The sequence below is a fragment of the Trachinotus anak genome, unplaced genomic scaffold (genome assembly GCF_046630095.1).
Source record: "Trachinotus anak isolate AG129_WGS33_773 ecotype Australia unplaced genomic scaffold, CSIRO_AGI_Tana_v1 ptg000035l, whole genome shotgun sequence".
In the NCBI taxonomy this organism is placed as follows: domain Eukaryota; kingdom Metazoa; phylum Chordata; class Actinopteri; order Carangiformes; family Carangidae; genus Trachinotus; species Trachinotus anak.
In genome coordinates, this window is record NW_027273886.1 from 108942 (window position 1) to 134497 (window position 25556).

At 44.9% G+C, this 25556-nt stretch overlaps 1 protein-coding gene and 1 long non-coding RNA gene across 3 annotated transcripts in view; one reads left to right on the forward strand and one right to left on the reverse strand.

Annotated features, from left to right (window-relative positions):
• The first annotated feature begins 8015 nt into the window (after window positions 1-8015).
• Window positions 8016-25556, forward strand: part of xpo7 (exportin 7) — a 216384-nt gene continuing 198843 nt past the window's right edge. For both annotated transcript variants that reach the window (XM_071472087.1, XM_071472086.1), the window contains exons 1-21: window positions 8016-8158; window positions 14272-14418; window positions 16094-16187; window positions 17146-17312; window positions 17421-17486; window positions 17585-17689; window positions 18399-18564; window positions 19062-19135; window positions 19867-19986; window positions 20141-20287; window positions 20395-20567; window positions 20720-20913; window positions 21067-21172; window positions 21751-21886; window positions 23182-23255; window positions 23357-23437; window positions 24110-24173; window positions 24250-24465; window positions 24914-25002; window positions 25100-25207; window positions 25460-25542. In XM_071472087.1, the coding sequence (XP_071328188.1) occupies window positions 8126-8158; window positions 14272-14418; window positions 16094-16187; window positions 17146-17312; window positions 17421-17486; window positions 17585-17689; window positions 18399-18564; window positions 19062-19135; window positions 19867-19986; window positions 20141-20287; window positions 20395-20567; window positions 20720-20913; window positions 21067-21172; window positions 21751-21886; window positions 23182-23255; window positions 23357-23437; window positions 24110-24173; window positions 24250-24465; window positions 24914-25002; window positions 25100-25207; window positions 25460-25542 (2443 nt within the window). In that variant the 5' untranslated portion in view covers window positions 8016-8125. The remainder of the gene's footprint in view (window positions 8159-14271; window positions 14419-16093; window positions 16188-17145; window positions 17313-17420; window positions 17487-17584; window positions 17690-18398; window positions 18565-19061; window positions 19136-19866; window positions 19987-20140; window positions 20288-20394; window positions 20568-20719; window positions 20914-21066; window positions 21173-21750; window positions 21887-23181; window positions 23256-23356; window positions 23438-24109; window positions 24174-24249; window positions 24466-24913; window positions 25003-25099; window positions 25208-25459; window positions 25543-25556) is intronic.
• On the reverse strand, window positions 9876-11758 carry LOC139614651 (uncharacterized). The gene is made up of 3 exons (XR_011687111.1): window positions 11628-11758; window positions 11420-11491; window positions 9876-9989 (listed from the first exon to the last, which is right to left on the reverse strand). It is a non-coding gene; the product is annotated as an uncharacterized lncRNA (long non-coding RNA).

Sequence of the window (25556 nt, forward strand, 5' to 3'; positions counted from 1 at the left end):
ACGGTCCTGACAGCTGCTGACTCTGAGCACAGACAGGACGGACGTCTGCAGCATCTGGAACATGACGCAGCTTTAACAACATGTTGAAGAAAACCACCACCACACAGTTCATTTTTCCTCTTTTTGAAAAGTTTGGCAAAGTAAACAGGCAGCGTGTTGTTGGTTTAAATGTCTCTGTGTCCTGCTGTCACCTTATTTACAGGTAAGTTACAGATTTAAATTCAGCTCCATCTGTCAGAACCCTTTGGAATTATCTGCATTTATGTATAAAACTGTTCAGTATAAAATCTTCATCTACAATAATGAACCAACACAATGTATTTTAACAGTTCCATATTCTGCTCTCCTCCTGTGTTTTATTTGAAGTGTTGATATCCATAAGAAGATATATTTGTGGTTTTAAAAACCATCTCAGTGTGTTCTTGTCCATATGTGAAGCCCTTGGATACTGATACCTGATGTCCAGTCAGCAAAACCAGGTTAGAGACACTGTGACGTGTGTGAACCAGGCTGAGGATGAAGAATAGTTGATTAGCATGAAGCTAAAGGGTGACAGAGTCAACCCAAGACCTGAGCACACAGCTAACTCCAAAAGCTCAACACAAAACGATCAGTGATGTAACAAAGAGTCTGAGTAACAGCGAAAGGCCGAAAGGAATCATGGGAGCTGGTCCACATCTCTGTTCCTGAGTCCGGAGCCCGGAGAACCTCCAAAGGAAGGCCCAAACCTCCTCAACTGGCTCCTTTCAATGTGAAGGAGCAGCAACTCTACACACTACAACTTTACCTCCACACTCTGGCCTGGATAGAGTGTGTTCTCCCATGGTGTGTTCATTTTCAGTTCACTCAGTTCACACTGGAGAACGCTGGACTTACACTGAGCTCCGTACGAGGTCAGAGACCACGTCATCAGACCCTCAGGGAGCCACAGCAGATCCTGAGTGCTCCATGACCCAGCTCGACAAATACTAACAAATGTACTGTGTGCTGCGTGGAGTCGCTGCCCTGTGGGTACACACAACTCTTATAAACATATGGTGATTTACATACACTGCTCAGAGACACAACACACACACAACATCACTGCAAACACAGGCTGAGAACTCACCTCAGCTGCAGCTTCTGCAAGAGAATCATGAGAATTAAGAGAGAAATATTACATCCTCTGCTGCAGGTACACACACACACACACACACACACTCACGCACACACTCACACACACACACACACTCCCACACACACACACACACACACTCCCACACACACACACACACACACACACACACACACATATATATATTCTCCTGCCAGATAAACTGTACCCTTCATCTCTCCAGAGCTCCCTGGATACATCTTATCATACATGTTCTCAAACTGCCACACTTTGTATGAGTGTGTGTGTGGTCCTGTAACAATGTGAACACACACACACACACATTCACACACACACACACACACACAGCTGTTAGTGCTGGCTGTGTGCACACTGACTGCCACGGAAATGCGGGGAGGATGTACAGTCAGGTAAAAGAGCTGAAAAGGATTGAGGGATTTGTAATTCGTCACATGCTCGTACCACAGGATGTACAGTCAAATGTAAAGTGACAAGCATCACAGGACTGAGGCAGACGACAAAACCAGCGTGCGGTGTGCAGATAGAGACAACAAGACGTCAAATATCAAGACAGCAACAACAGAATATGATGTAAAAAAAATATCTTTGTTCCCACAATAAACAGGGTTTAAATAAAGCTGTGTTAACTTCCTTTTACCAAATAAAGACGTGTTCATGTTATTGTCATTACACATTTCCAATAAACATGTTCACGACACTGTTCATGTTGTAATTATAGATGTTTTTAACCTTCACTTGCATTGTTTCAAGTCGCCTGGTGGTCATTTTTTCTTTGTGGTTGTTTTGTGTTATTTTGTGCAGTTTCACTCTCCGTTACTTTTTAGTCATTCTGCATCTCTGTGGTTGTAGTTTGTCTTTGTTGTGGTTTTGTGTCACACTGTGGTTGTTGGCCTGTACCATCCTCTGGACCCACCTCCGCTGGTAACACAACCTCTCACCAGATGTAAACATAATCTCACATAATGCAAACACAGCACAAGTGTAACAGTGTAACAGTGTAAAAGTGTAACAGTGTTGCAGTGTAGTACTGTAGCAGTGTAGTGCTGTAGCAGTGTAGCGGTGTAATGTGTCACGGTGTAGTGCTGTAGCAGTGTAGTGCTGTAGCAGTGTAGCGTGTCACAGTGTAGTGCTGTAGCGGTGTAGCGTGTCACAGTGTAGTGCTGTAGCAGTGTAGCAGTGTAGCAGTGTAGCGTGTCACAGTGTAGTGCTGTAGCAGTGTAGTGCTGTAGTAGTGTAGTGCTGTAGCGGTGTAGCGTGTCACAGTGTAGTGCTGTAGCGGTGTAGTGCTGTAGCGGTGTAGCGTGTCACAGTGTAGTGCTGTAGCGGTGTAGTGCTGTAGCGGTGTAGCGTGTCACAGTGTAGTGCTGTAGCGGTGTAGTGCTGTAGCGGTGTAGCGTGTCACAGTGTAGTGCTGTAGTAGTGTAGTGCTGTAGTGGTGTAGCGTGTCACAGTGTAGTGCTGTAGCGGTGTAGTGCTGTAGCGGTGTAGCGTGTCACAGTGTAGTGCTGTAGTGGTGTAGTGCTGTAGCGGTGTAGCGTGTGACGGTGTAGTGCTGTAGCGGTGTAGCGTGTGACGGTGTAGTGCTGTAGCGGTGTAGTGCTGTAGCGGTGTAGCGTGTCACGGTGTAGTGCTGTAGCGGTGTAGCGGTGCAGTGCTGTAGCGGTGTAGCGTGTCACAGTGTAGTGCTGTAGCGGTGTAGTGCTGTAGGTGTGTGTGACAGTGGATGGAGCAGTAACTCTTGGAGGCGGCTGAGAGTCAGAGGCGGAGTAAACGCTGGGGATGATGGATGAGTGGAGGACAGACGAGGACATTAGCGTTGGGGGACATGTTTGAAGCAACCAATCGATCCTCGTCTCCCTGTGGACTACAATCTCCTCCACCTGATAGAGTCAAGAGGGGCCACCTGTGGCCCCGGCCCTCTCATCGCACCTCCTCTCCACCCGTTTATGATTTTGTCTTACGTGTCACTTCTTTTCTTAACCATATTCGCTTCCATTTCCCTTTTCTATTTACTCTCCATCTTCTCTCCGCCACCGTCACTGTTTGGTTTTAATAATAACCTTCCTCCTCCTTATTCTGCACTCGGCTCTAAAGGCTCGTTTTCCCTCCTCTTTCTTCTTGTCTTTATTTCATCCATCATCCACTCACCCCTTTATTTCCACTGCCTCTGTCTCTCCACAGTCTCAGTGTGTCTTATTCACATGTAGAAAACAGCTGGCTTTCATGCCTGGGCCTCCTCCTGTTCTCTATCTTCTCTCTGTGGCAAACGGCGTCCTGCAGAGAGCGGGAGCAGGTGTGTGGGCATGAACACACACACACACACAAACACACACACACCTGCACACAAAGTGACAATGATGCCTCTGTGTTTGAGGGAAAATATGACAGAAACATAAACATGAGCATCAGGTTTATTGTGTGTTTGATAGTGTGTGTGTGTGTGTGTGTGTGTGTGTGTGTGAGTGTGTGTGTGTGTGTGTGTGTGTTCACACACAGTGATGTCCCTGGTGCTGCACTGCCCCCTAGAGGAAGACGTCTGTCACCACAGGTAGTCAGACTGAAGCCAGGCCGACGTACATGACAGTGCACACAGAAGTTTCTCCTTCATTAAAGACGCCTCAGATGTTCAGTTCACTGGATGTAGTTTTATATATTCATGTGTTCATGTAATGTCATCACTTCATGACTCAGTGAACTATACTATTGATCATGTGACCTCTGGAGTTCAGAACGAGGCCTTTAAACAACACGTTCACTGTTTTTCCAGTCTGTCTTAAAGGTACAGTGTGTAACTTCTGCCACCAGGGGGCTGTCAATCAAAGCAATAACAAAAGAGAGTATTTGGTGACATCACAAAGAAGCGTCTCCCGGTCAGGATTCCTTCAGTGACCTTCAGGACATTTGGCCACTGGAATCGTCCACAGAGGCCTCCTCCTCTAAAGTCAAGCAGACTGTCATCATGAGTTACTGAGTGTAGCTTCATGAGCTACTTAACATTTTCTTCTATTTAAACTAAATGTACAGGACAGTTCAGTGTGCAAAAGGGAAGCGGTCTGAATACTGTCTGAATGCACTGCACTTACATACTGTTCACCACCTCTTCTGTATTTTACATTAAACGTCAACGTGTCTTTTCAAACTGGCTTTTATGCTTTTACATTGGCTGGATTATATGATACTGTTTTATTGGTTGTGATCATTATTATCATCACTGCTGTATGAGAAGAAATTCCAAGTGTTTGTTGTCTTTGCCAATGACCAATGACAGTGAACAAGTTTGTTCAAGTATAAAATCTGATCAGAAATCAGTTTTAAAATTGTTATTTTCTGATTAGCTGACTTTACTGATGCTCTGCAGGTTGTTGGAGTATTGACAGAGTTAATCAGCTGTTTGAATCTTAATGAAGAGAAGGTGTGATTGATTACACTGAGCGGCCACACGAGCCTCAGCACCTCAGTCGGTCAATGAAGTGATGACTGGAAGATCATGTTCCATGTTGTTCCATAACAGGCGCCGGTAAATGGTCTGGACATGGACGTTATATAGTCCCCACGTGAATCAATTTCACCATTTAACCAACCATTTATTATGATGGGGAATAAATTATCACGGTCAGGATCCTCCAGGTGGCGCAGGGCCTCCTGTGTACAGATGCATGTTCCTGTTCACTTGAATGGGGATGTACTTTACTAAAAAGTGAGTTCAGTATTTCCAGTGAAACGCAGGAGTCACACACACAGACAGGTCTGAATCTGGTGTTAATGACAGAGCCTGAGGTTCAGAGAGCTCCAATCATTCAGTTAGGCTTATCAAACACTTGCTCATGAGCTTTTCACAGTTTGCAAAATTGAATTGAATCTGATTGGCCACCTACGGCGACATTTTCTCCTTTATATTAACTTAACTAATTCTTTTGTGTATATTTTGTTTGCTTGATTAGTTTCACTGCAGCATATTACTGAGGAGACTGTGAGAGAAAAATACTTCTTGATACATTCATTATGCTACCTTTCTTCATTTATCATCTCATGCGTTGGTGCACATTCTGCTAACAGGCTGGAGGTCTGCTGGATAATGAGGGTACAGTCGGCAGAGTAATGGCTGAAGCCACAGCAGGAGATGCAGATGAGGCCTCACTCTTTTGTTTTTCCACTGTTGGAGTTTGGCTTCAAACAGCACAGAGTGCAGAGAGCCCCAGGACGCTGGTCTGAGGTGGACGTCCTGAAGAAAGCAGCGGACAGTTCGTTTCTGCAGCTCATTACAACCCACAGTTACGTTTTACTGCCAGGCGACTGCAGTCATTATGACAGGAGCAGAACAGGACCGAGCGCAGAGGCCGCTGTCTGGTTCCTCTGTGAAACCAAAAGTCATCGTAGTTTCTTTTATCTGTGACTGTTTCACCATCGTAATCCCATGTTTATCATTGTAACCATGACGACAAAGGCCTGTTACGCCACAGGGATGCCACAACAAGCAGGAACTGAAGGTGGCTGCAGCGTAGTTTGACTTCATGTGTATCTGTCCAGTCACTTTTAAAACCTGCTCTGTGTGTTAACAGGTCTACGTCTCCCACACAGTTGTTTCTATACTGGTGTAAACCTGCTCATAAAGCTCAGACTTGGCTCTTTATTGTGGGATCTATTATTTTATTTCAGATGAATGTGCTGAAGCTCAGAGAACAAAACATGTAACTGTCCGAATACTTATGGCCAGGACTGCACAAAGGCCAAATACTTCAACGCTCTGAGCTTGACGAGGAGTGTTTGTGTTCTTCTGGCACTGGTTGTGTGTGTTTTGTGTTGGACGTGTAAACTAAACAGAGTGAATTTGATGCTGTGGTCTGCTCTGATTGTGTTCAGACCCATGAGTCTGCTGCCCTCCTGTGGCCACAGTGATGAAGTACAGCTCCACTCTTCATGATGATATAAAAGACTCTACTCTGATAAACCTGAACCTGTTTCTGGGTGTTATGGGTCAAACTCCTCAGCTGGACACCATCTGATATTTTACTACTCGTTCAGTTTTGATATCACCACGTCTTAAGTTGTGCAGTGGTGGAAAGTAACTAAGTGCATTTACTCAAGTACTTTACTCAATTATAAATTTGATGTACTTTTACTTTATTGGAGTATTTAATTTTTCTGCTACATTCTGCTTCTACTCTACTAAAGGTCAAGAGCTGATATTGCACCTTTTTACTGCTCTGCATTTATTTGGCAGCTGTGTATATTTTATAATATATTATCACACAAAACACATGTAAACTATGCAATATCAAATTTGAGATTAAATGGAATGGAGTAGTCATGGTGTATTTTCATACTGTGGTATTAAACAACAGGGGGAAAAAATCTAACCAGTATCAATCCTGTCCACGTTTTTCTCCTATTAACGTTTTCTTTTTGAAAATAAACTGTGCATGGACAAATAGTACCGCATTGTCTGTGAACGCACCTGACGCATGTAGGCTACATATGTCATTGCATCAGTGTTTCCGAGGGCACATGAACGCACCACAGTCTGAAACCAGTTTAACATCAGACTTCACAGCCATCCATCACTAACGTTTCCCGCGCTGAACAGGGACATGCAGACATGTTGAGGAGGACACAGCCTGTAGATTGGCTTTGTGTTGCCATGACAACTTCCTTTCCCGCCGGAACAAGAAGCCGTTACTGCCGGTGGAGAAATGACGTGTCGCCCTCTGGCGGCCGCTGCGAGAAGTCAAGTGAAGTAGCAATGAAAGCTGTTGATTATATTATATTATATTATATTATATTATATTATATTATATTATATTATATTATATTATATTATATTATATTATATTATATTATATTATATTATATTATATTGCTTAGTTGCAGCTCTATTTAGCTTTAAACTGAGCTTTTATGATTTACTTTGCTGTAAAACTAGGTGCAGTTAGACCAAACTCACAGTATATCTATATCCAATCTATTACTTCTTGTTATATCATTTATATCATCAACATTTCATATCCTTTAAGCTTAAGATACAGTTAGTTACTTTTATTAAAAGTAATTTTTACTGAAAATATCTTGTCAAAGCCCAAACTAAAAGCCAACTAAAGATGATCAATGTTGTCAATTAATCTGACAATTATTTTCTCAATGAACAACAAAAAACAGTAAAACATGTCCATCATAGTTTCTCAGACTGACATCAGATGTCTGATAAATGAAAACGTCCAACCTATCGTGATGTTAAGGAAAAGCACCAAATTCTCACATTTAAGATAAAATACTTTTTTTCATTTTTCCTTGAACAATGAAAATGAAAATTATCAAATGAATTATACAAATAAAGACCTATTCAATTTCTCATTTAAGTGGAATTCTTGATTAAGAATTAATTAATTTTTAACAATTTTAAATATAGTTGGCTAGTTTCTACAACAATGCATTATACTTTATAAACTCATATTATATTTTGAATGTAAAATCTTAATCTGTAAAATAACCTTGCAGCCTCATCAACATGCATCTGTAGTTGCCATCAGAGTCATCGTTAATCAAATGTTTGAAAAGTATTTGAGAAATTTGAAATCTGAGCATATTTCAGTCTTTTGTTCTTGGCATGCTGTAATCTGTGAAACTTTTACTCTGTGGTTTTACATCATCACAGAAAATCACTTCATCTTTGAGGTCTTCATTAATATGTTGGGGCCCGTCCCCACTGCAATGCCCGTGGTGAAACTGTGTTTTTAATGTACAATTTAAATATGAAAAGTAACAGGTAACTTCAGCTGCCGAATAAATTAGTGTGATGAAAAGAAACACCCAAGATGAATATGAGTGTGTCAGAACTCAGTGAGTGCAGCACTGTGTGCATGGACATGAGGGTAACTGCTCCCTGAGGTCCTGTGTTTATCTGCAGGCTGAAATGAATGGGGAGTTGTTCCAGCGGCTGCCGGGGGGGGCGCTGTTGTCACTCTCCATACCCATAAGCGGGGGAGTGAGAGGTGCATGAAATGGAGAAAAATGGCGGATCATGTGCAGGTAAGCAGAGGTTTCATGTTTTTGTGACCGACAGTTTATCCTGGAGCGTGAAAATGAGTCTGAGCGCAGATTCGTGTGCTGTGTTCCGGGCTCGGAGGCTGTGCCCGGCCGCCCTGCGCAGGAGGCGGCCGGGCCGGTGGCGTCCGGCGGTAAAAGAAAGGATGTGGTCGCCTGTGTTGACTTGTGGCCTGCTGTCATTGCTCGGGCTGGCTGGATGCAGGGTTAGCCTGTGCTAGCTGCGAGGGGCATTTCAGGCTGGGAGACGGGAACCGGAGGCACGGAGCCCGCGGCTCAAAGCCTGCAGGGTCCCCGGTGTTTGTGCCGGTGAAACTCACATCACCACCGGCGTCACGGTGCGAGTTACCGACGTATTTTACTGAAGTAAACAATAAAACACGAACGGGTTGGCCGCGGACGGATAGCTGTCAGGCTAACACGAACAGGTTAGCTGTCAGTTTGGCGCCAGTGTGAGCCACAGCGCGGACATCTGCCGCGGTATAAACAGAGCCCGGGACTTTCTCTGCTCTGCTTTGCTCACAGGAGTTTAAATATTATCATGTTGTCCTGCGGAGCCCGAGCCAGCTGACCCCTTAGCAAGCTAGGCTAACGTTAGCATCAGCCCAGACGTCAACTTCTCCCGCCCGAGCCCGTTTGAAAACATGGTTCGGTTTGTTGGACCGTCTGTCCGGGAATCGGGCTTCATGTCCGCGGCTGTTGTCCCCCGGCTACCGGGGACGGTGAACACCGAGCTGAGGTCACCGGGGGTTTTACACCGGGGTTGTTTATGTGCGTATCCAAGCAGTGCTGTTTGTTTAGCTAGCCTGTCTGAAGCTAGCAGCTCCGACACATGTTTGGAGAGGAGAGGAGGAGAGGAGAGGAGGAGGTGCAGTGGTTGAAGTTTAACCGCAGGATTTCTCCTCAGTGCTTTCACTTCTCTCTGCTGGTCCTCCGTAATGTCCCGAGACAGGAAAGACCTGTGTTCCAGCTACAGAGCTAACTCCATGTTATTGTTGTATTGGCAGCCTGTTCAGCTAATTCACCAGGGATTATAACGACCTGTAGGTTTATGTGAACTGCCCCAGCTTCCTGGGTCAGGCTAATGAAATATTAGAGATAGTTGACAACAGGCCGGTGAGCAGGAGCAGCTCCAGCCTCCCTGTGAGGAGCAGAGAGCGGCTGCATCACCCACACCGTCTCTGCAAGTTGTCCCAACAAGCTTCATTTTGTCATGTGAGCTTCAAAAGAAAGGCTCGAGATCAGGCTGGAGAAGTATTCCTCAATAAAACCATGATTTTCATCCCGTATTTATCTTAAATGTGTTCTTAGAACTATTAAAATATTATCGCCATGTACAGGGAGGGATGAGACTAACTTTATGATTATGGCTGCAGCAGTCAAGGCTTATTTTCTGCATCCATTCATTAATTTTCTGTATGAATCAATACATTGTTGGATCTATAAGATGTCTGAAATCAGAACTTGTCACAGTCCAAGGTGTCATCTCCACATGTGCGACCATCATGTCGGTTTCCTGTCACACCACACATCTGGGAACCTGGAACCAGCAAGTGTTTGGTATTTCAACTGGAAAAAAGGCCTGAAAAGATGAAAAGATCATCAGAATGGTTGCTGATTAATTTTCTATAATTATATAAAATCAGTTTTCAACTCTTTTAATCTATTTTTAAAAAATATTTTCTAATGAACTTGAGCGTCACCTAGTGAGGGATGGCACAAACTGTTCTGCTATGTTCTGGTCTCTGGAAACAGTCAGGGACTCAAACCTAAACCTCTCATGTGTTATTCATGAGACGGAGACGCATCCATGTCCCTGGAAAATAAAAACACCTGTTGATGTCTGAAAAACCCAGAAAGTGGTTTCACAGCATTTATCTCTGTTCTGAAGATATTTCCATAATCCTCAGACACTCCTCTAACATCTGGATGAAAAAAGATTCTGTCTGCTGCACATTAACAGGGTTTTAAACTGATCCTCGAGCTGTGACTGTTTCCTGTCCAGGCTGCTGGAAATGACAGGAGCTTTATCTTGTATGAAAATTCAAAATAGACAAATATCAAAATCTTTTGTGTCGTGCACCAAACCGAATATTTTTTCCACCCAGATTGTTAAAAGACGCTTTTAGGATTTTTGGAAATATCTTCAGAAAACTGTTGTTAAACAAACTTCGACTTTTATATCACATATGTTTAAGATCCTAGATTTATTATTTAATATCTCTCTGACAAATCAGTCAACTGAATAGCTTTGGGTTTTGGAGAATTTTGGAATGTTTTGGAGATTCTGAGACGTCACCTTGGACTGTGGTAAATTGTGATGGGCATTTTTTCACTGTTTTCTGATGAAATACTTTGAAGCAATTGATTAGCTTTGAAATTAATCATCAGCTAATGAAAATAATTTAGTTGCAGCGTTAAACTTAATTTGTTAAAATTAAAAACAAAGCTGACGTTGTGTCCAGCTGTATACAGGACTGCAGCTGCTCTGAATACCTTCCCCCGGCTCTATTTTTGCAGTTAATGGGTTAATGAATTAGTGCTGAAAAAAATCTGTTGATGATTTGATTGTTTGAGAATTGATCGCCTCCATCACTCATGAATGTCAAACATTTTCCTGTTCCAGCTTCTTAAATGTGAAGATTTCCAGGCTGTTAAATTTTCCTTCTAGTTTTACACCAGAAAAATAAGTTTGACCCTAATTTGTCCGAAATCCCATTTTGGCACTGGAACAAGAAAGATGTGCAAGTTTTTTGTTTTTCTCTGTGAATATATTTTGGTTGTGGACTGTTTCTCAGACAAGACGTGAAGATTTTAACTTGAACTCACATTTTTACTATTTTCTGACAATTTATGGATCAAGTAACTCACTCATTAAAAAAATGAGATTAAGTAATAGATAATGAAAACACTTGCTAGTTGTAGCCCTAAGATAAAAACAGTGTAAAGAAATTAATATCAAAATTGTAGTAATCAAAAAAATATCAACTTTCCCATCACGTTAGATGAGACACATCGTTGGTCAGACAAAATGTTATAAACTAAAGGATCGATTGATCAATAGTCTGGCTGATGGATAATGAAAGTCAGTTGTAGTTGAGGCAGTTCCTCTCTACACTGCTTCCTTCTCTCATTCCTCTGCTTCGCCTCGGTGCAGTTAATCTGTGTTAAACAGGAGCTGGTCTGCAGTTTAATGAAGGCACCTCACATTTCTGTGTCTGGAAGTTTAAAGTGTTTAGTTATCACCTGCTGCTTCCTGAAGCCGCCTCGCTGTAATTCCTGTAAAGTTTCACCTTTCCACTGTGATATCTGCTGCTGCTGAAATTGAAAGCAGTAAACCATGTGAGAGCAGGACGAGCAAACCTGTTGCTCATGTGGAGCCGACGGAGTGAACGTCTGAGGAAGCTGTGAAACCAGTTGACAGAGACTCCAGTTTGAATGCTTCATCAATCACCTGGCTGAGCCTCGCTGGCTGCGGCGCTGGTGACCGATTCCAGAGTCATTACTCCCATGATGACGTCAGACCTCTGGACCGTGCAGGTCACGTCTCTAACTTTGGCTTCACAGCGATGGCTCAGACGTGGGGCTGGACGTTAAGGTCAAACACGACTGAGACTTCGTAGGAATAAGTGATGCACGCCTGCACAGCTGTCTTCATTGTGCATGATCAAAACACCACGGCTGTCCCACGCAGCAGAGCACACGTCACTTTAACAATCAAACACAACCTGAGGCGAGTGCACAGTGTTTTCTCTTTGTCGTGAAGGTGCAGCCGTTAAATTCTCTGAGAGATGTCAGAGCCTGGAGTCACGACAGGCCCATAAAGTACAGCGGCTCTGCAGCCAGTGGGTCTGTTCACGTCTCTGCTCAGTGACTGTCGTGACTGAGGACAGCAGCAGGTCAGAGTAATCAGACTAACTCAACATGTGGCCCAGAGCCAGTCACAGGTGCAGAGAGGAGATCATAACTGGGCTCTGAGTGTAGGACGGGTCCTGCACGGGGACTCGAGTGACTGTCAGTCAGGAGTCAGTTAAGAAATTTACAGTTTCATTATTATAATAATGAAAATAGTTCTGAAAATTTTTTTTTTTTTAATTTAAAAAGTTTGTTGTTGATGTTTCTGTCAGTGGACGTGATGTTAGAACATTGTCTATAACGAACAGTTCTCCCTCCATCATGTCGGCCAGTATCTTCTGGTCCTGTCTGGTCCTGCTCCAGGGAGAACCTGATGAGGCTGAGACCCTGAGTCCTGTGTGGCACACATGGATGGAGCAGCAGTGAAAAACATCCGTCAGGCTGCCCGAGTAAAAACAGAACCAGAAACTTCAGTAACGTTTGGCTTTAGATTTTAGATTTTACACATCATGCAAAAAAAACAAACGTTCAGATTAAATGAGTTGAGTATGTCACTCAGTCTTATCTAATCCTGGTGATTTCTTACTGCTGTATCATTTACATAATATAATTTAATCCTCATAAACCCAATGTGTACATTTGTCTGTAAGTACCTTTTGATATTTTGGCACAGGACCATTTTTCGAGTTTCCACTGACTCAGACACTGTGTGTGTGTGTGTGTGTGTGTGTGTGTGTGTGTGTGTGTGTGTGTGTGTGTGTGTGTGTATGTATGTATGTATGTATGTGTATATATATATATATATATATATATATATATATATATATATATATGATATGTCTTGGTCCAGTGTGTCTGCAGTGATGACATTTTATCACCATGATTACAGCCCGTCCCTTCACCGCCCGATCTGCTCTGCCTGTGTGTGTGTTATCAGTCGGTCTGATGCGACGTCATCAGTGTGAATTATAAAGTCCTGTATGTGGAGTAGGGCTTCATGTGGTGCAGCAGTGGTCACGTGTGCAGCAGGGTTTGGTGCTGAGCTCTTATCTGAGGCCAGCAGAGGTTCACAGTGAGCACATATGATGTATCTCTGTTACACCTGCTGCAGGAAACACTGCTCCTCACCTCTTCACGCACCACAGCCCCAAACTCCTCACACTGATGGGGGGGCAGTGAATGCACCATCAGAACTAGAGAAGACCCTTCCCCGACCTCCTCAGCCCCCGCCACCTTGAACCTGGTGGCTCGACCACTCTCAGTTTGTTTATCAGTGGCTGGCATCTTGCTGTGACTGTGCATGAGTCAGCACTTCTCCACCATATGAATGGAGCTTGATATTAAACATATGGGAGTGAACGTCTGCTCCTCTAAAGTGTTTGTGTTTGATTATTTAAGAAGAAAACTGTTGAATCATTAGTTTCCTCCACAGGGGCGGTATATGGTGATTTCATATGGAGACTCAGAAGGGCAAAAACTCAACTGAATATATGGAATTAATGCAGTGAGACTATAATGTAATAACTTCAGCTGTAGATGCCTCCATGTTTTACACTGTAGTGACATTAGATTATGATTCCAGTGGTGTGTATTACAGCTGCAGAGATGTTCATTATTTTCATTACCAATCAATCTGAGAAGTGTTTTCTTGACTAATCAATGAATTGTTGGGTTTAGAAAAATGTCAGGAAATGGTGAAAAATGTCTCGTTTTATGTGATGTACAGTCAAAAACCTGGAGATAACCCAGAGATGTCCACGTGTGTGAGAGGCTGTTAAAATGGACTGAAGCAGTTAAAGTATTAATTCTCAGCTTATTGACTGATTGTCTGATATCTATTCACCCTTTACCTCACAATCTGCCTCAGGTGTAATTTGGCTTCAGATGCAACAAAAAGTTATTCTCAATATTTAATTATCTGGCAGATATTTTGGTGAGAATGGTTTAGTCTATTAAAATCTCAAAGTACATTTTTAGCAATACATATATAACATTTTTGTTTGAAAATTGGCCAAATTGATTGATTAATTCTTTTGATCAATTGAGTCAGCTAAGTGTTTGAGCTGTGGTTGATTGAAATGAAGTTCCTCTGCACCGTCCATGTTAACCTGTGTGTAAAATGATTGCACTCTGTTTTTGTGTGTCTGTGTGAGGAACACAATGTGCTGCTCTCTAAAATCATGAAAGTGTGTCTGCTGGCTCCTGATAAGCCCCGTGTCTTCCATGTTCCTGTGTTTATCTAGGGCCTTGCCCAGCTGGAGATCCTGTGTAAGCAGCTGTACGAGACGACCGACACCGCCGTCCGACACCAGGCAGAGAAAGCTCTGGTGGAGTTCACCAACAGCCCTGACTGCCTCAGCAAATGTCAGCTACTGCTGGAGAGAGGCAGTGTGAGTATCCTCGGCCCCAGACCTGCAGCGTCTGAGCTGGAGGAAGATCTGATGGAAATCACCATCACAGGAAACAGTCACTGTTTTACATAAGTCTTATAAGCCACAGGCATCAACAGCAGAAGTACTCAGTAGGCAGCAGAATGGCCCCCGTCCTCATCCATCCATCCATCATCCATCCATCCATCATCCCTCCATCATCCATCCATCATTCATCCATCCATCCATCCCTCCATCATCCATCCATCATCCCTCCATCATCCATCCATCATTCATCCATCCCTCCATCATCCATCCATCATTCATCCATCCATCCATCATCCATCCATCATTCATCCATCCATCCATCCCTCCATCATCCATCCATCATTCATCCATCCATCCATCATCCCTCCATCCATCCATCATTCATCCATCCCTCCATCATCCATCCATCATACATCCATCCATCATCCATCCATCCATCATCACTCCATGATCCATCCATCCATCATCCCTCCATCATCCATCCATCCATCCATCATCCCTCCATCCATCATCCCTCCATCCATCATCCATCCATCCATCCTTTTTCTGTCACTTACCTGAGGTCAGGTTGGGGGGCAGCAGGTTAAGTATTCCAGACGTCCCCCTCTCCAGCTCCTGCTGGAGGATCCTCATTTGTTCCCAGACCAGATGAGGTAAATCATCAGGTTCTGGGTCTGCCCCCAGACCTCCTGCCAGGTGGACTTGCCTGGAAGACTCCCAGGAGGATCCTCACCAGATATCCAAACCTCCCTAACTGGCTCCTTTTGACGTGAAACAGGAGCGACTCGACTCTCCTCACTCCATCTGTAAGGCTGAGCCCAGACACCCTGAGGAGGAAATTGATCTCAGCTGCTTGTATCTTGTTCTCGACCACAGGTGAGCGTCAGAACGAAGATCGACAGGTAAATCGAGAACGGTCCGGAACAACGCCAACGTTACTGCTGAAGCCACACTGATCCATCTGTCGGTCTCCATCAACCCTCGCTCATGAAGAAGACCCTGAGATATTTAAACTCCTTCACTTGGTGAATCTCAGGGATCCTGGGAGCTGTGGTGTCGGGGGAATCAGCTTCTGGTAGAGTTTCCTCAGGCAGATTAGTTCCAGGGGATCGATTCAATAACAACCAGGTGGAAGGACGACGTCACCTCCCCTCAACCTCACCCACAATACACTCGTTCATCCTGACATATGTTTGTTTGTTTTGTCAAACGTCATAACGTGAAAGTTGATCGTGGTTCATAAACTTCCTCAACCAGCAGTTCATCATTACGTTCAGTTTAATTCTCACATTTCATTAATGTTCAGTGATGGAGACATAACATTAAACCTGATCCATTCTGATCTCTCCCTCTCTCTCTCTCTCTCTGTCTCTCCTTCTCTCTCTCTCTCTGTCTCTCCTTCTCTTTCTCTCCCTCTCTCTCTCTCTGTCTCTCCTTCTCTTTCTCTCTCTCTCTCTCTCTCTCTCTATCTCTCCTCTCTCTCTCTCTCTCTGTCTCTCCTTCTCTCTCTCTCCCTCTCTCTCTGTCTCTCCTTCTCTCTGCCCCCCCCTCTCTTTCTCTCCCTCTTTCTCTCTCTCTTTGTTTCTCTCTCTCTCCCTCTGTCTCTGTCTCTCTCTGTCTCTCTCTCTCTCCCCCTCTCCCCCCCCAGTCTTCATATTCTCAGCTGCTTGCTGCCACCTGTTTGTCTAAACTGGTATCTCGAACCAGCAACCCTCTACCCCTTGAACAACGCATCGACATCCGTGAGTATCTCTCCACCAATCACACCAATCACACGCTTGTTCTCAGGCGGCTGAGTTAGACTCCGTTTGGTCTGTTCTGTAATTTACCTGAAGCATCTGAAGCTCAGGACTCAGACGTCCTGACAGGTGTTGTTGACTGTGGAGGTGAGCTCTCTGCTGCCGTTTGACTTGGTGATCACAGAATGTAATCTTGTGTGGAATAACCAGTCAGCCTCGAGGCCTGTGTTACGTGTTTGTGAGCAGATTGTGGTGTTTTGCCACACAAAGGCCTGTTTGATCCGTGTGGGCTGCACTGGACCTGGTGCGGCTGTTTCCATGCATTTTTAATGGCTGTATTATATGAAAAAGCTGCGTTCTCTGTGTCCGTTGGTAAACTGGCTCCTAAAACCACAGAAGTGATGGAAAGGTTCAGCACAGAGGCCTCAGTCAACGAAAAACACACACATTTACCATCTGAGGCTTCCATTTGTAGTCCACCACCATCACACCAGTCAACTCTCACACAGAGTTAGAGCAAATAAAACCGGAGTCCCAGAAAATGGTGAAAAGAAAATGTGAATGGAGGCTTGTTTCCCTCCACTGCTGACATTTAGTTTTTTTTTTTCTTCTTTCAAATGTCTGACATTTCCAGCAGCTTTTTTATGCACAGATTGAAAATAAATTAAAGCCCCTTTCTACTGGTCAGAAAACAGAGTGGGACCCACTCTGCTGTAGATGCAGGTACCAGGTAACACCTGAGTGAACATGTTACTTTTCTGTCAGAGCACAAATACTGTGGACACACCTGTCACCTGTCCAACACCACACCTTCACTGCTCTCAGGGACGAAAGTTTGAGCTGCAGCCCTGAAATAAGTTTCAAAAACACACAGTCAGCCCTGACACAACAACAGCCTCTCCCTCCGTTTGTCCTGCTGAGCCCCGTCTCACAAAGCTGTTGTCATCTTTGTGGCGTTCAGGGAACTATGTTCTGAACTACCTGGCCACGCGGCCGAAGCTAGCAGCGTTCGTGACCCAGGCTCTGATCCAGCTCTACGCCAGGATCACCAAGCTGGGCTGGTTCGACTGTCAGAAAGATGACTACGTCTTCAGAAACGTCATCGCCGATGTGACACGCTTCCTACAGGTGTGTGTGTGTGTGTGTGTGTGTGTGTGTGTGTGTGTGTGTGTGTGTGTGGTGCAGACTAACACCAGAGTTTTCTCTGATGTTGATGTGTCACTGGTGTGTTCACAGGATAGCGTTGAACACTGCATCATAGGAGTGACCATCCTGTCCCAGCTGACGAATGAGATCAATCAGGTACCCCCCCCACCCCCACCCCCCCCATCCTCCTCTTCACTTTCACCTTCTTCTCCCTCTGTCATGTTGAAAACGTTTAACTCTTGTTTCCTCCACAGGCGGACACAACACATCCTCTGACCAAACACAGGAAGATAGCGTCATCGTTCAGAGACTCCTCCCTCTTCGACATCTTCACTCTGTCCTGTAACCTCCTCAAACAGGTGCGCTCACCTCACAGGTGTCAGGAAGTCACTGTAAATCAGTGCAGCTCAGACCGACTTTAGTTTACACATCATCACTAAAGTTAGCACATTTGGATTACTTCCTTTCAAACTTCAAAATAAAAGCATCTCTGAATGTAACTCATGAAATGATGCACCTTCTTTCAACACTGTCCACAAACCATTAGCAGGTTTGTGATGAGGGCCTTTAAAGTTTTTGAAAACAGACATAAATAGACATGGGTCATTGAAATGAAAAAAAAACAGGCGACGAGCTGCCTCCACATAGTCTCTATCTCTGTAACTGTGAGCTTCTGGAAAGCTGCTCGTTCTCATTATGAAATATCTTAGAGTTGAGACAGTAATTAATCTTGATCCATGTCTCAAACTGTGCCATGTTGCCTTCTTGAATTTGAGAAACTTCGGCCTTGAAAGTCCTTGAAAATTGGGAATCCTGTTTTACCTTTCTTTTTTAAACTGTTATTTAATAGTTTTAATCCAAAACAAGTCACATGTTTTAAGAAATCTGATCAGTGAGGACGTCCTGATCAGGTTCTGTTGATAATAATGAACAGGAACAACCTTCAGGTCAGGGTAGGATGCAGCAGCTGACTGTTGATGACTGAAGCATCTTCTAATGAGACGCAGACAGAGAAGCCGCTGCAGGTTGGCTGGAGCTGAGGAGACTGCTGCTCTGTGTCTGTTTCAGGCCTCGGGGAAGAACCTGAACCTGAACGATGAGTCCCAGCACGGTCTCCTGATGCAGCTGCTCAAACTCAGCTACAATTGCCTCAACTACGACTTCATAGGAACTTCCACAGACGAGTCGTCGGACGACCTCTGCACCGTACAGATCCCCACGTCATGGAGATCAGGTAGACGTAGTGCATGTGGAGGCATCGTATTCGGGCTGTGAATAGGTCCTGAAAACATATCTTATGATTTATTCCTGTGTGTTAAAGCCTTGAATCCAGCCTCAGCCCAGTCAGGTGTGTGACAGACAGAAAAAATCTCGTGGATATTTACTTATTTCCACTGATGATTTCAGGTATAATCACTGCAGGTTAAAATGTTTGTTCTATGCATGTGAAATATTGTTGTTGCAGTTTGAGTTGAAGCACAGAAATCCTTTGAGGTGGAAGCTTTGAAAGCAGATGAGTTTTTCTCTGTGAGATTTGTTTTAAGTCCTGCAGGAAGTTAAACTGTTAGTTTTCAGGCATTTAAAGAAAAACAGATGAAATAACAGAAGAAAAGAAACAACGAGGACTTCATCTCTGATCTGATGTAGATGAAGAACGTAAAGATCAACATGTGTAGAACTGTGACCGGAGAACTTGACCTGACCACTTCCTGTCTGATTTGTCTCCCACAGCGTTTCTCGATTCCTCCACCCTGCAGCTCTTTTTCAATTTATACCATTCCATCCCTCCATCCCTCTCTCCGTTGGTAAGTGATGTAGTGATGTCATCTGTCAAACACAAACTGTTCTCTGACAAGTTCTCAACGTTCTCTGGAGGTTGTTGTTTAAGTTACTGTAAGGTTTTATCTTCAGACTCTGACTTTATGAAAGCTGATAACTGAGGTTAGTACACAGGTTAGAGTCATTGTTAACATCAGCTGTGATGTCGGAGATCTGACTGAGATATGACTTGTTTATTATCATTAATGAACAGTGATGATGGTCAGAGCTTTAATGTGCTGAAACCTGAGAAGCGAAGTTTCTTATTGCTGACAGTTAGATTTTAAACGGTGTAATAATTACTTTCTGACACCAAAGAGAAAGCATCAACAGAAATCCATCAAGAGACTTGTTTTAAATGTTTTTATTTTTTGCAGTGTGTTTGTAGTGACAGTTTAACAGTCTGAGTGTCAGGTTCAATCTGTCTGTGAAGAGTCTGTCACGTCTAAATTAAATCATGTTGCACATCTCCTCTGTCATAACTTCAGTAATTAACACTGAGTTTGAGTATTAACACAAAGTTGTCCTTTTTTTTTTTCTTTTTTTTTTCTTTTTTCTTTTTTTTGCTTAAGCTGATAGAACCTGATAGAACCTGGTTCGAGGTTCTATCTGCAGAACACTGATGTTATTCAGTGATTCCAGAATCACCCCTGAAACTGTGTGTGTGTGTGTGTGTTTGTGTGTGTGTGCGTGCGTGCGTGCGTGCGTGCGTGCGCAGGTGTTGTCGTGTCTAGTTCAGATAGCCTCTGTCCGGAGGTCTCTCTTCAACAACGCAGAACGAGCAAAGTTTCTGTCGCACCTGGTGGATGGAGTGAAGAGGATACTGGCAAACCCACAGGTTAGAGCGCGCACACACACACATAACATCACTCACACACACACACACACACACACACACACACACACACACACACACACACACACACACACACACACACACTTCCTCCTGCTCTGTTATGTTTTGTCTGACGCTGTGTGTGTGTGTGTTTCAGTGTTTGCCAGATCCCAACAACTACCACGAGTTCTGCCGTCTGCTGGCGAGGCTGAAGAGTAACTACCAGCTGGGGGAGCTGGTCAAAGTAGAAAACTACCCCGAGGTCATTCGACTCATAGCTAACTTCACTGTCACCAGTCTGCAGGTGGGTGTGGCTGCGGACTCAGCAGCTCAGAATCATAACTGATGAAAGCTGATGTGAAGGATCCTGATCACAGACTTTGACCTGATCTCTCCTCCTGTGTGTGGCAGCACTGGGAGTTTGCCCCCAACAGCGTCCACTACCTGCTGAGTCTGTGGCAGCGTCTGGCGGCGTCGGTCCCCTACGTCAAAGCCACCGAACCTCACCTGCTGGAGACCTACACCCCCGAGGTCACCAAGGCCTACATCACGTCGCGGCTGGAGTCGGTCCACGTCATCCTCAGGTAACAGCAGAGCGCTGTGTGTGTGTGTGTGTGTGTGTGTGTGTGTGTGTGTGTGTGTGTGTGTGTGTGTGTGTGTGTGTGTGTGTGTGTGTGTGTGTGTGTGTGTGTCTCCATGCTGAGCCCTCTGTCATTACTGTGTGTGTGCTCCACAGAGACGGGTTAGAGGACCCTCTGGACGACGCTGGCCTCGTCCAGCAGCAGCTGGACCAGCTGTCCACCATCGGCAGGTGTGAGTACGAGAAGACGTGCGCTCTGCTGGTGCAGCTGTTCGACCAGGCGGCTCAGACCTACCAGGAGCTGCTGCAGTCCACCAACTCCAGCGCCGCAGACATCACTGTGCAGGAGGGTACGTGCTGCAGACACTGATCTTCTCTGATTGGCAGAAAAGCTCCCACTCTCTGTGATGTAGCCTCTGAGCTCGTTAGGATTTGTCTGCTCGGTTGGGGCAGGCGTTGGAGAAGATCACGATCATGTCTGACTAATGTCTCCTCTGCCTCAGGTCGGTTGACGTGGCTAGTTTATATAATCGGGGCAGTGATCGGTGGACGGGTGTCGTTCGCCAGCACAGACGAGCAGGACGCCATGGACGGAGAGTTAGTCTGTCGGTAAGGAACCCGAAGAACTTAATTAACTTAATATTTAAAGGAACCAATGAGAGAAAAACGTCATTTACAGTTCACTCACTGAGTGTAGAAAGATTCCTCCTGGAGGAGGGAATCTGGTGTCTCACCTGTGCCTTTGTTCTGGTTTCTTCAATTCCAGCTTTTTACAGAAGCGTTTCAGTTAATTTCTCCATAGTTTCCTCCTCCTGAGTGACTCCAGCTGATAAACTCTCAGGGGGTGTTTAAGCACTGTACCATCTGCTTTTAAATACAACTTCAGTCAATTAAAACCTCATTTTAATCTTTTCTAATCCACAGAAACATTTCAGATGAAGCTTGATTTTAAGAAATTAAACAGTAATTACACATTTCCAGGTGCTGCAGGACATTAATGTCTCTGTGGAACAACCTGCTCTGTGTGCTGGTCAGTTTCAATTCACTGAGAAGAAACTGTCTCTTATGTCTCTAGAACAGATGGAAACTGAGGTTAATGTCTGAAATCTGCTTCATGCAGCTGGTGACTATAACACTGACAGGTCAAACATGGCGTCGTGTTGAAGCCTCTGTTCTGTCCATGTCAGGGTGCTCCAGCTGATGAATCTGACCGACTCGCGGCTCGCTCAGGCCGGGAACGAGAGGCTGGAGCTGGCCATGCTCAGCTTCTTCGAGCAGTTCAGGAAGATCTACATCGGCGACCAGGTGCAGAAGTCATCAAAGGTGAGCGCTGCTGCGGCGTCAGTGTTGTGGCTTCACACCCCGCGGACCCTCCCTCAGTGACCCTGCACGTCCACTGTCAGCGAGGGGGGCGGGGCCAAGTTGATGGGAATGAGCAGGCCTTTTGTCCTGGACGCTGGTGTCTGCCGGTGCTGACTGCAGCACTTTCTATAGAGAGGCTCAGTGTCAGTGTGGTACTGCTGCTGTGTCACTATTGTGTGGTTAGAGTCGCTGCTGACTCTGTGTGTGTGTGTGTGTGTGTGTGTGTGTGTGTGTGTGTGTGTGTGTGTGTGTGTGTGTGTGTGTGTGTGTGTGTGTGTGTGTTCTCTTTGTTCGGGGCAGCAGTGAACGTCCCAGATAAGTGGTGCAATGTAGAAGACACAAATAAAACAATGTCTTTGTGTGTGTGTGTGTAGCTGCTGAAGACCTGGGGCACTGTCACAGGTGTAGACCTGGTCTCTGGTTCTGGTTCTGTCTCCTCTGCTCTCCACCTGTGTCAGTGCTGAGGTCCCAGAACCAGATCAGGTCTGCTCAGATGATACTGAACCAGGTTCTAGGTCCAGGATGGTTGTTGACGTGTGTGGTGGGTTGGTCCCCGTTCAGGGGCCACATCCTTCAGGGGACCAGGTCTGTGGTGGCGTGGCCCTTCGTAGTGACTGTGTCTGAATGTTCAGGTGTTAACGTGGTTCAGGTGTGAGTCTCCAGCTGAGGTCTGTGTCTGTAGTCGACACAATAAGCAGCACAAAGGAGCTGCTGCTCGTATCACACTGTCTCATGTGGGTCGCGCTCCATTTCCTGTCAGCTTAACCCTGTGATCCCCAGAGAGAGAGAGAGGGAGGGCCCCCAGAGAGAGAGAGGGGGCCCCCAGCTCTTCATCTCTGCACTGTCCCCACGCTTCAGTGGTCTTCTCCCTGCTGAGCCCACACTGAGCTGCAGCACTGCAGTTGTGTGTTAGTGTGTTAGTGTGGGTCACTGGCTGCTCTGCTTCCTGTCCATCAGATCCTCACGTCCCCTCAGACTGATTTAACTCACTGTTCAAGAAGGATTAGAAGAGGTTTTAGTTTTATTATTTTAATAACACTGTAGAAAATGAATATCTAAGTGTAGATGTTTATATATGTATGTGTGTGTAGTTAGTTTAAAAGACATAATGATAGATGGGTAATATAATCAGATGTCTTTAAAGCTCATTGCCTGTTATTCTAATATTATTGATATTACAGGTCATTAGAATGTGTGCTGTGTTGTTTATTGTTGTGATTGTTCACATTGTTGTGTGTGTTTTTTTTTAACTGCAGCTTTATCGACGACTATCAGAAGTTCTGGGCTTGAATGATGAGACGATGGTGCTCAGTGTGTTTATAGGGAAAATGTGAGTAACACAAATAAAGTCTGTTCATCAGAGGCTCGGTGCGACACACACTTTGTGTTTGTGTCATTGTGTCACTGTCAATGTCTTCTTCTCTCTTCCAGCATCACAAACCTGAAGTACTGGGGCCAGTGTGAACCAATCACCTCCAAGACACTCCAGCTGCTGAACGACCTCTCATTAGGATATCCTTGATCTGTGTGTGTGTGTGTGTGTGTGTGTGTGTGTGTGTGTGTGTGTGTTGTTTTTGGTTGCTGTCATGAATTGGCTCCATTTGCATGATCAAATGAGTCACAAGTGATTTTCACCTGTAGCTGAACATAACCAGTGTATGATACAAGTGAACACACACACACACATCTGAAGTTTCTCCCCCCTGTGAAACACCTGTCACATGTTCAGGTCTGTGACAGGTGAGAAGACACGGTGTTCCTCCCCATCGAGCTGCTTCTCCACCTGAACTAGGGCTGGGTGATATGGTTAAAAAATGAAATCTTGTTTTTTTTTTTTTTTTCCCGTGTTCTGGACGATTCATGATTTTAAATCGATTTTGTTCTGCCCACCTGAACTCAAGAGAAAACATTGCTCCCATTCCACCAGACGCTTCTGTCTCAGGTGTTGGAACAGGTTTGTTGTGCTGCCACTTTTTGTTTTAACAGCACTTTTACAAACTCTGCACAGCACAGTACTCTGTTCCAGGTCAGACCTTGAAAAACCAAACCATATCCACATGACTGAACTAACATGTTTATTTTTATTATTATTATTATTCCTTTGTCTTTTGCAGCCGCCGTGGCTCATGTTTGTTGAAATTTGTGTTGAGAGACTGAATTTCCTCCTTGACCTGGTGTGTGTACGTACAGCAGTGTGAGGAAGCTGGTGAAGCTCAGTGCTGTGCAGTTCATGTTGAACAACCACACAGTGAGTCCCTCACACACACTTTCATGATGCTGTGATCACACTGAGCTGTTACTGACGTCCTGTGTGTCTGTGTCAGAGCGAACACTTCTCCTTCCTGGGAGTCAACAACCAGTCCAACCTGAGCGACATGAGGTGTCGGACCACCTTCTACACTGCACTGGGACGCCTGCTGATGGTCGACCTGGGTGAGGACGAGGACCAGTTCGAACAGTTCATGCTGCCATTGACGGCTGCGTTTGAAGCTGTGGCTCAGATGCTGAGCACAAACACCTTCAATGAGCAGGAAGCAAAGGTGACACACACACACACACACACGCACACATACACACATACTTGTACTTCCATCTTTGTGAGGACGCTCCTTGACATAATGCATTCCCTAGCCCCTTACCCTAACCTTAACCATCACAACTGAGTGCCTAACCCTAACCCTGACCCTAACCTTAACCTAAACCTAATTCTAACCATAACTCTAAAACCAAGTCTTAACCCTCAAAATGTGATTTGAAGGTGTCTCAAAAAGTGAGGACCAGCCAAAATGTCCTCACTCTTAGTAAAATACTTTTTTTGGTCCTTACTGTGTAGCAAGTGCAAGTGTACACACACACACACACACACACACTCACAGTTGGTTTGATAACCATGTGAACAGATGTTTTACCAGCAGTCAGTGAACTCACCGTCTCTCAGAGGAAAGCTGAGCAGTGACAGTTTTCTTCTTCTGCTGCTGTTTCCTGTAGAGGACTCTGGTGGGTTTGGTTCGAGACCTGCGGGGCATCGCGTTCGCCTTCAACGCCAAGACCAGCTTCATGATGCTGTTTGACTGGATGTATCCTCACAGCTGCAGCACACGAGTCTGTGATGTGTGACCACACTGAGCTGTAATGTGTTTATGAGTCATCACAGTCCTTAACCCAGACCCGCAGATATCCGGCCTACATGCCCATCTTACAGCGCGCCATCGAGCTGTGGTACCACGACCCAGCATGCACCACTCCTGTCCTCAAGCTGATGGCTGAACTGGTTCACAACAGGTGAAGATGCTCAGTGACACAGCTGAGGCTGCAGAGGTCAACACGTATGACATCAGAGGTCACGCTGGACTGCACCCAGATCCTCCTTCTGAGGCGGTCTGAGTCCGGTTCAGTTTGATTGACAGGTTTCACACCAGAGTAAACAAACAGGCGAATGCACCAGACTCCATCATCATCATCATCATCATCATCATCATCATCATCATCATCATCATCATCATCCCTTCTGATCATTGATTATCTTTTCTGTAGATCTCAGAGGCTACAGTTTGATGTGTCGTCGCCCAACGGCATCCTGCTGTTCAGAGAAACCAGCAAGATGATCACCACCTACGGTACGTTACCACAA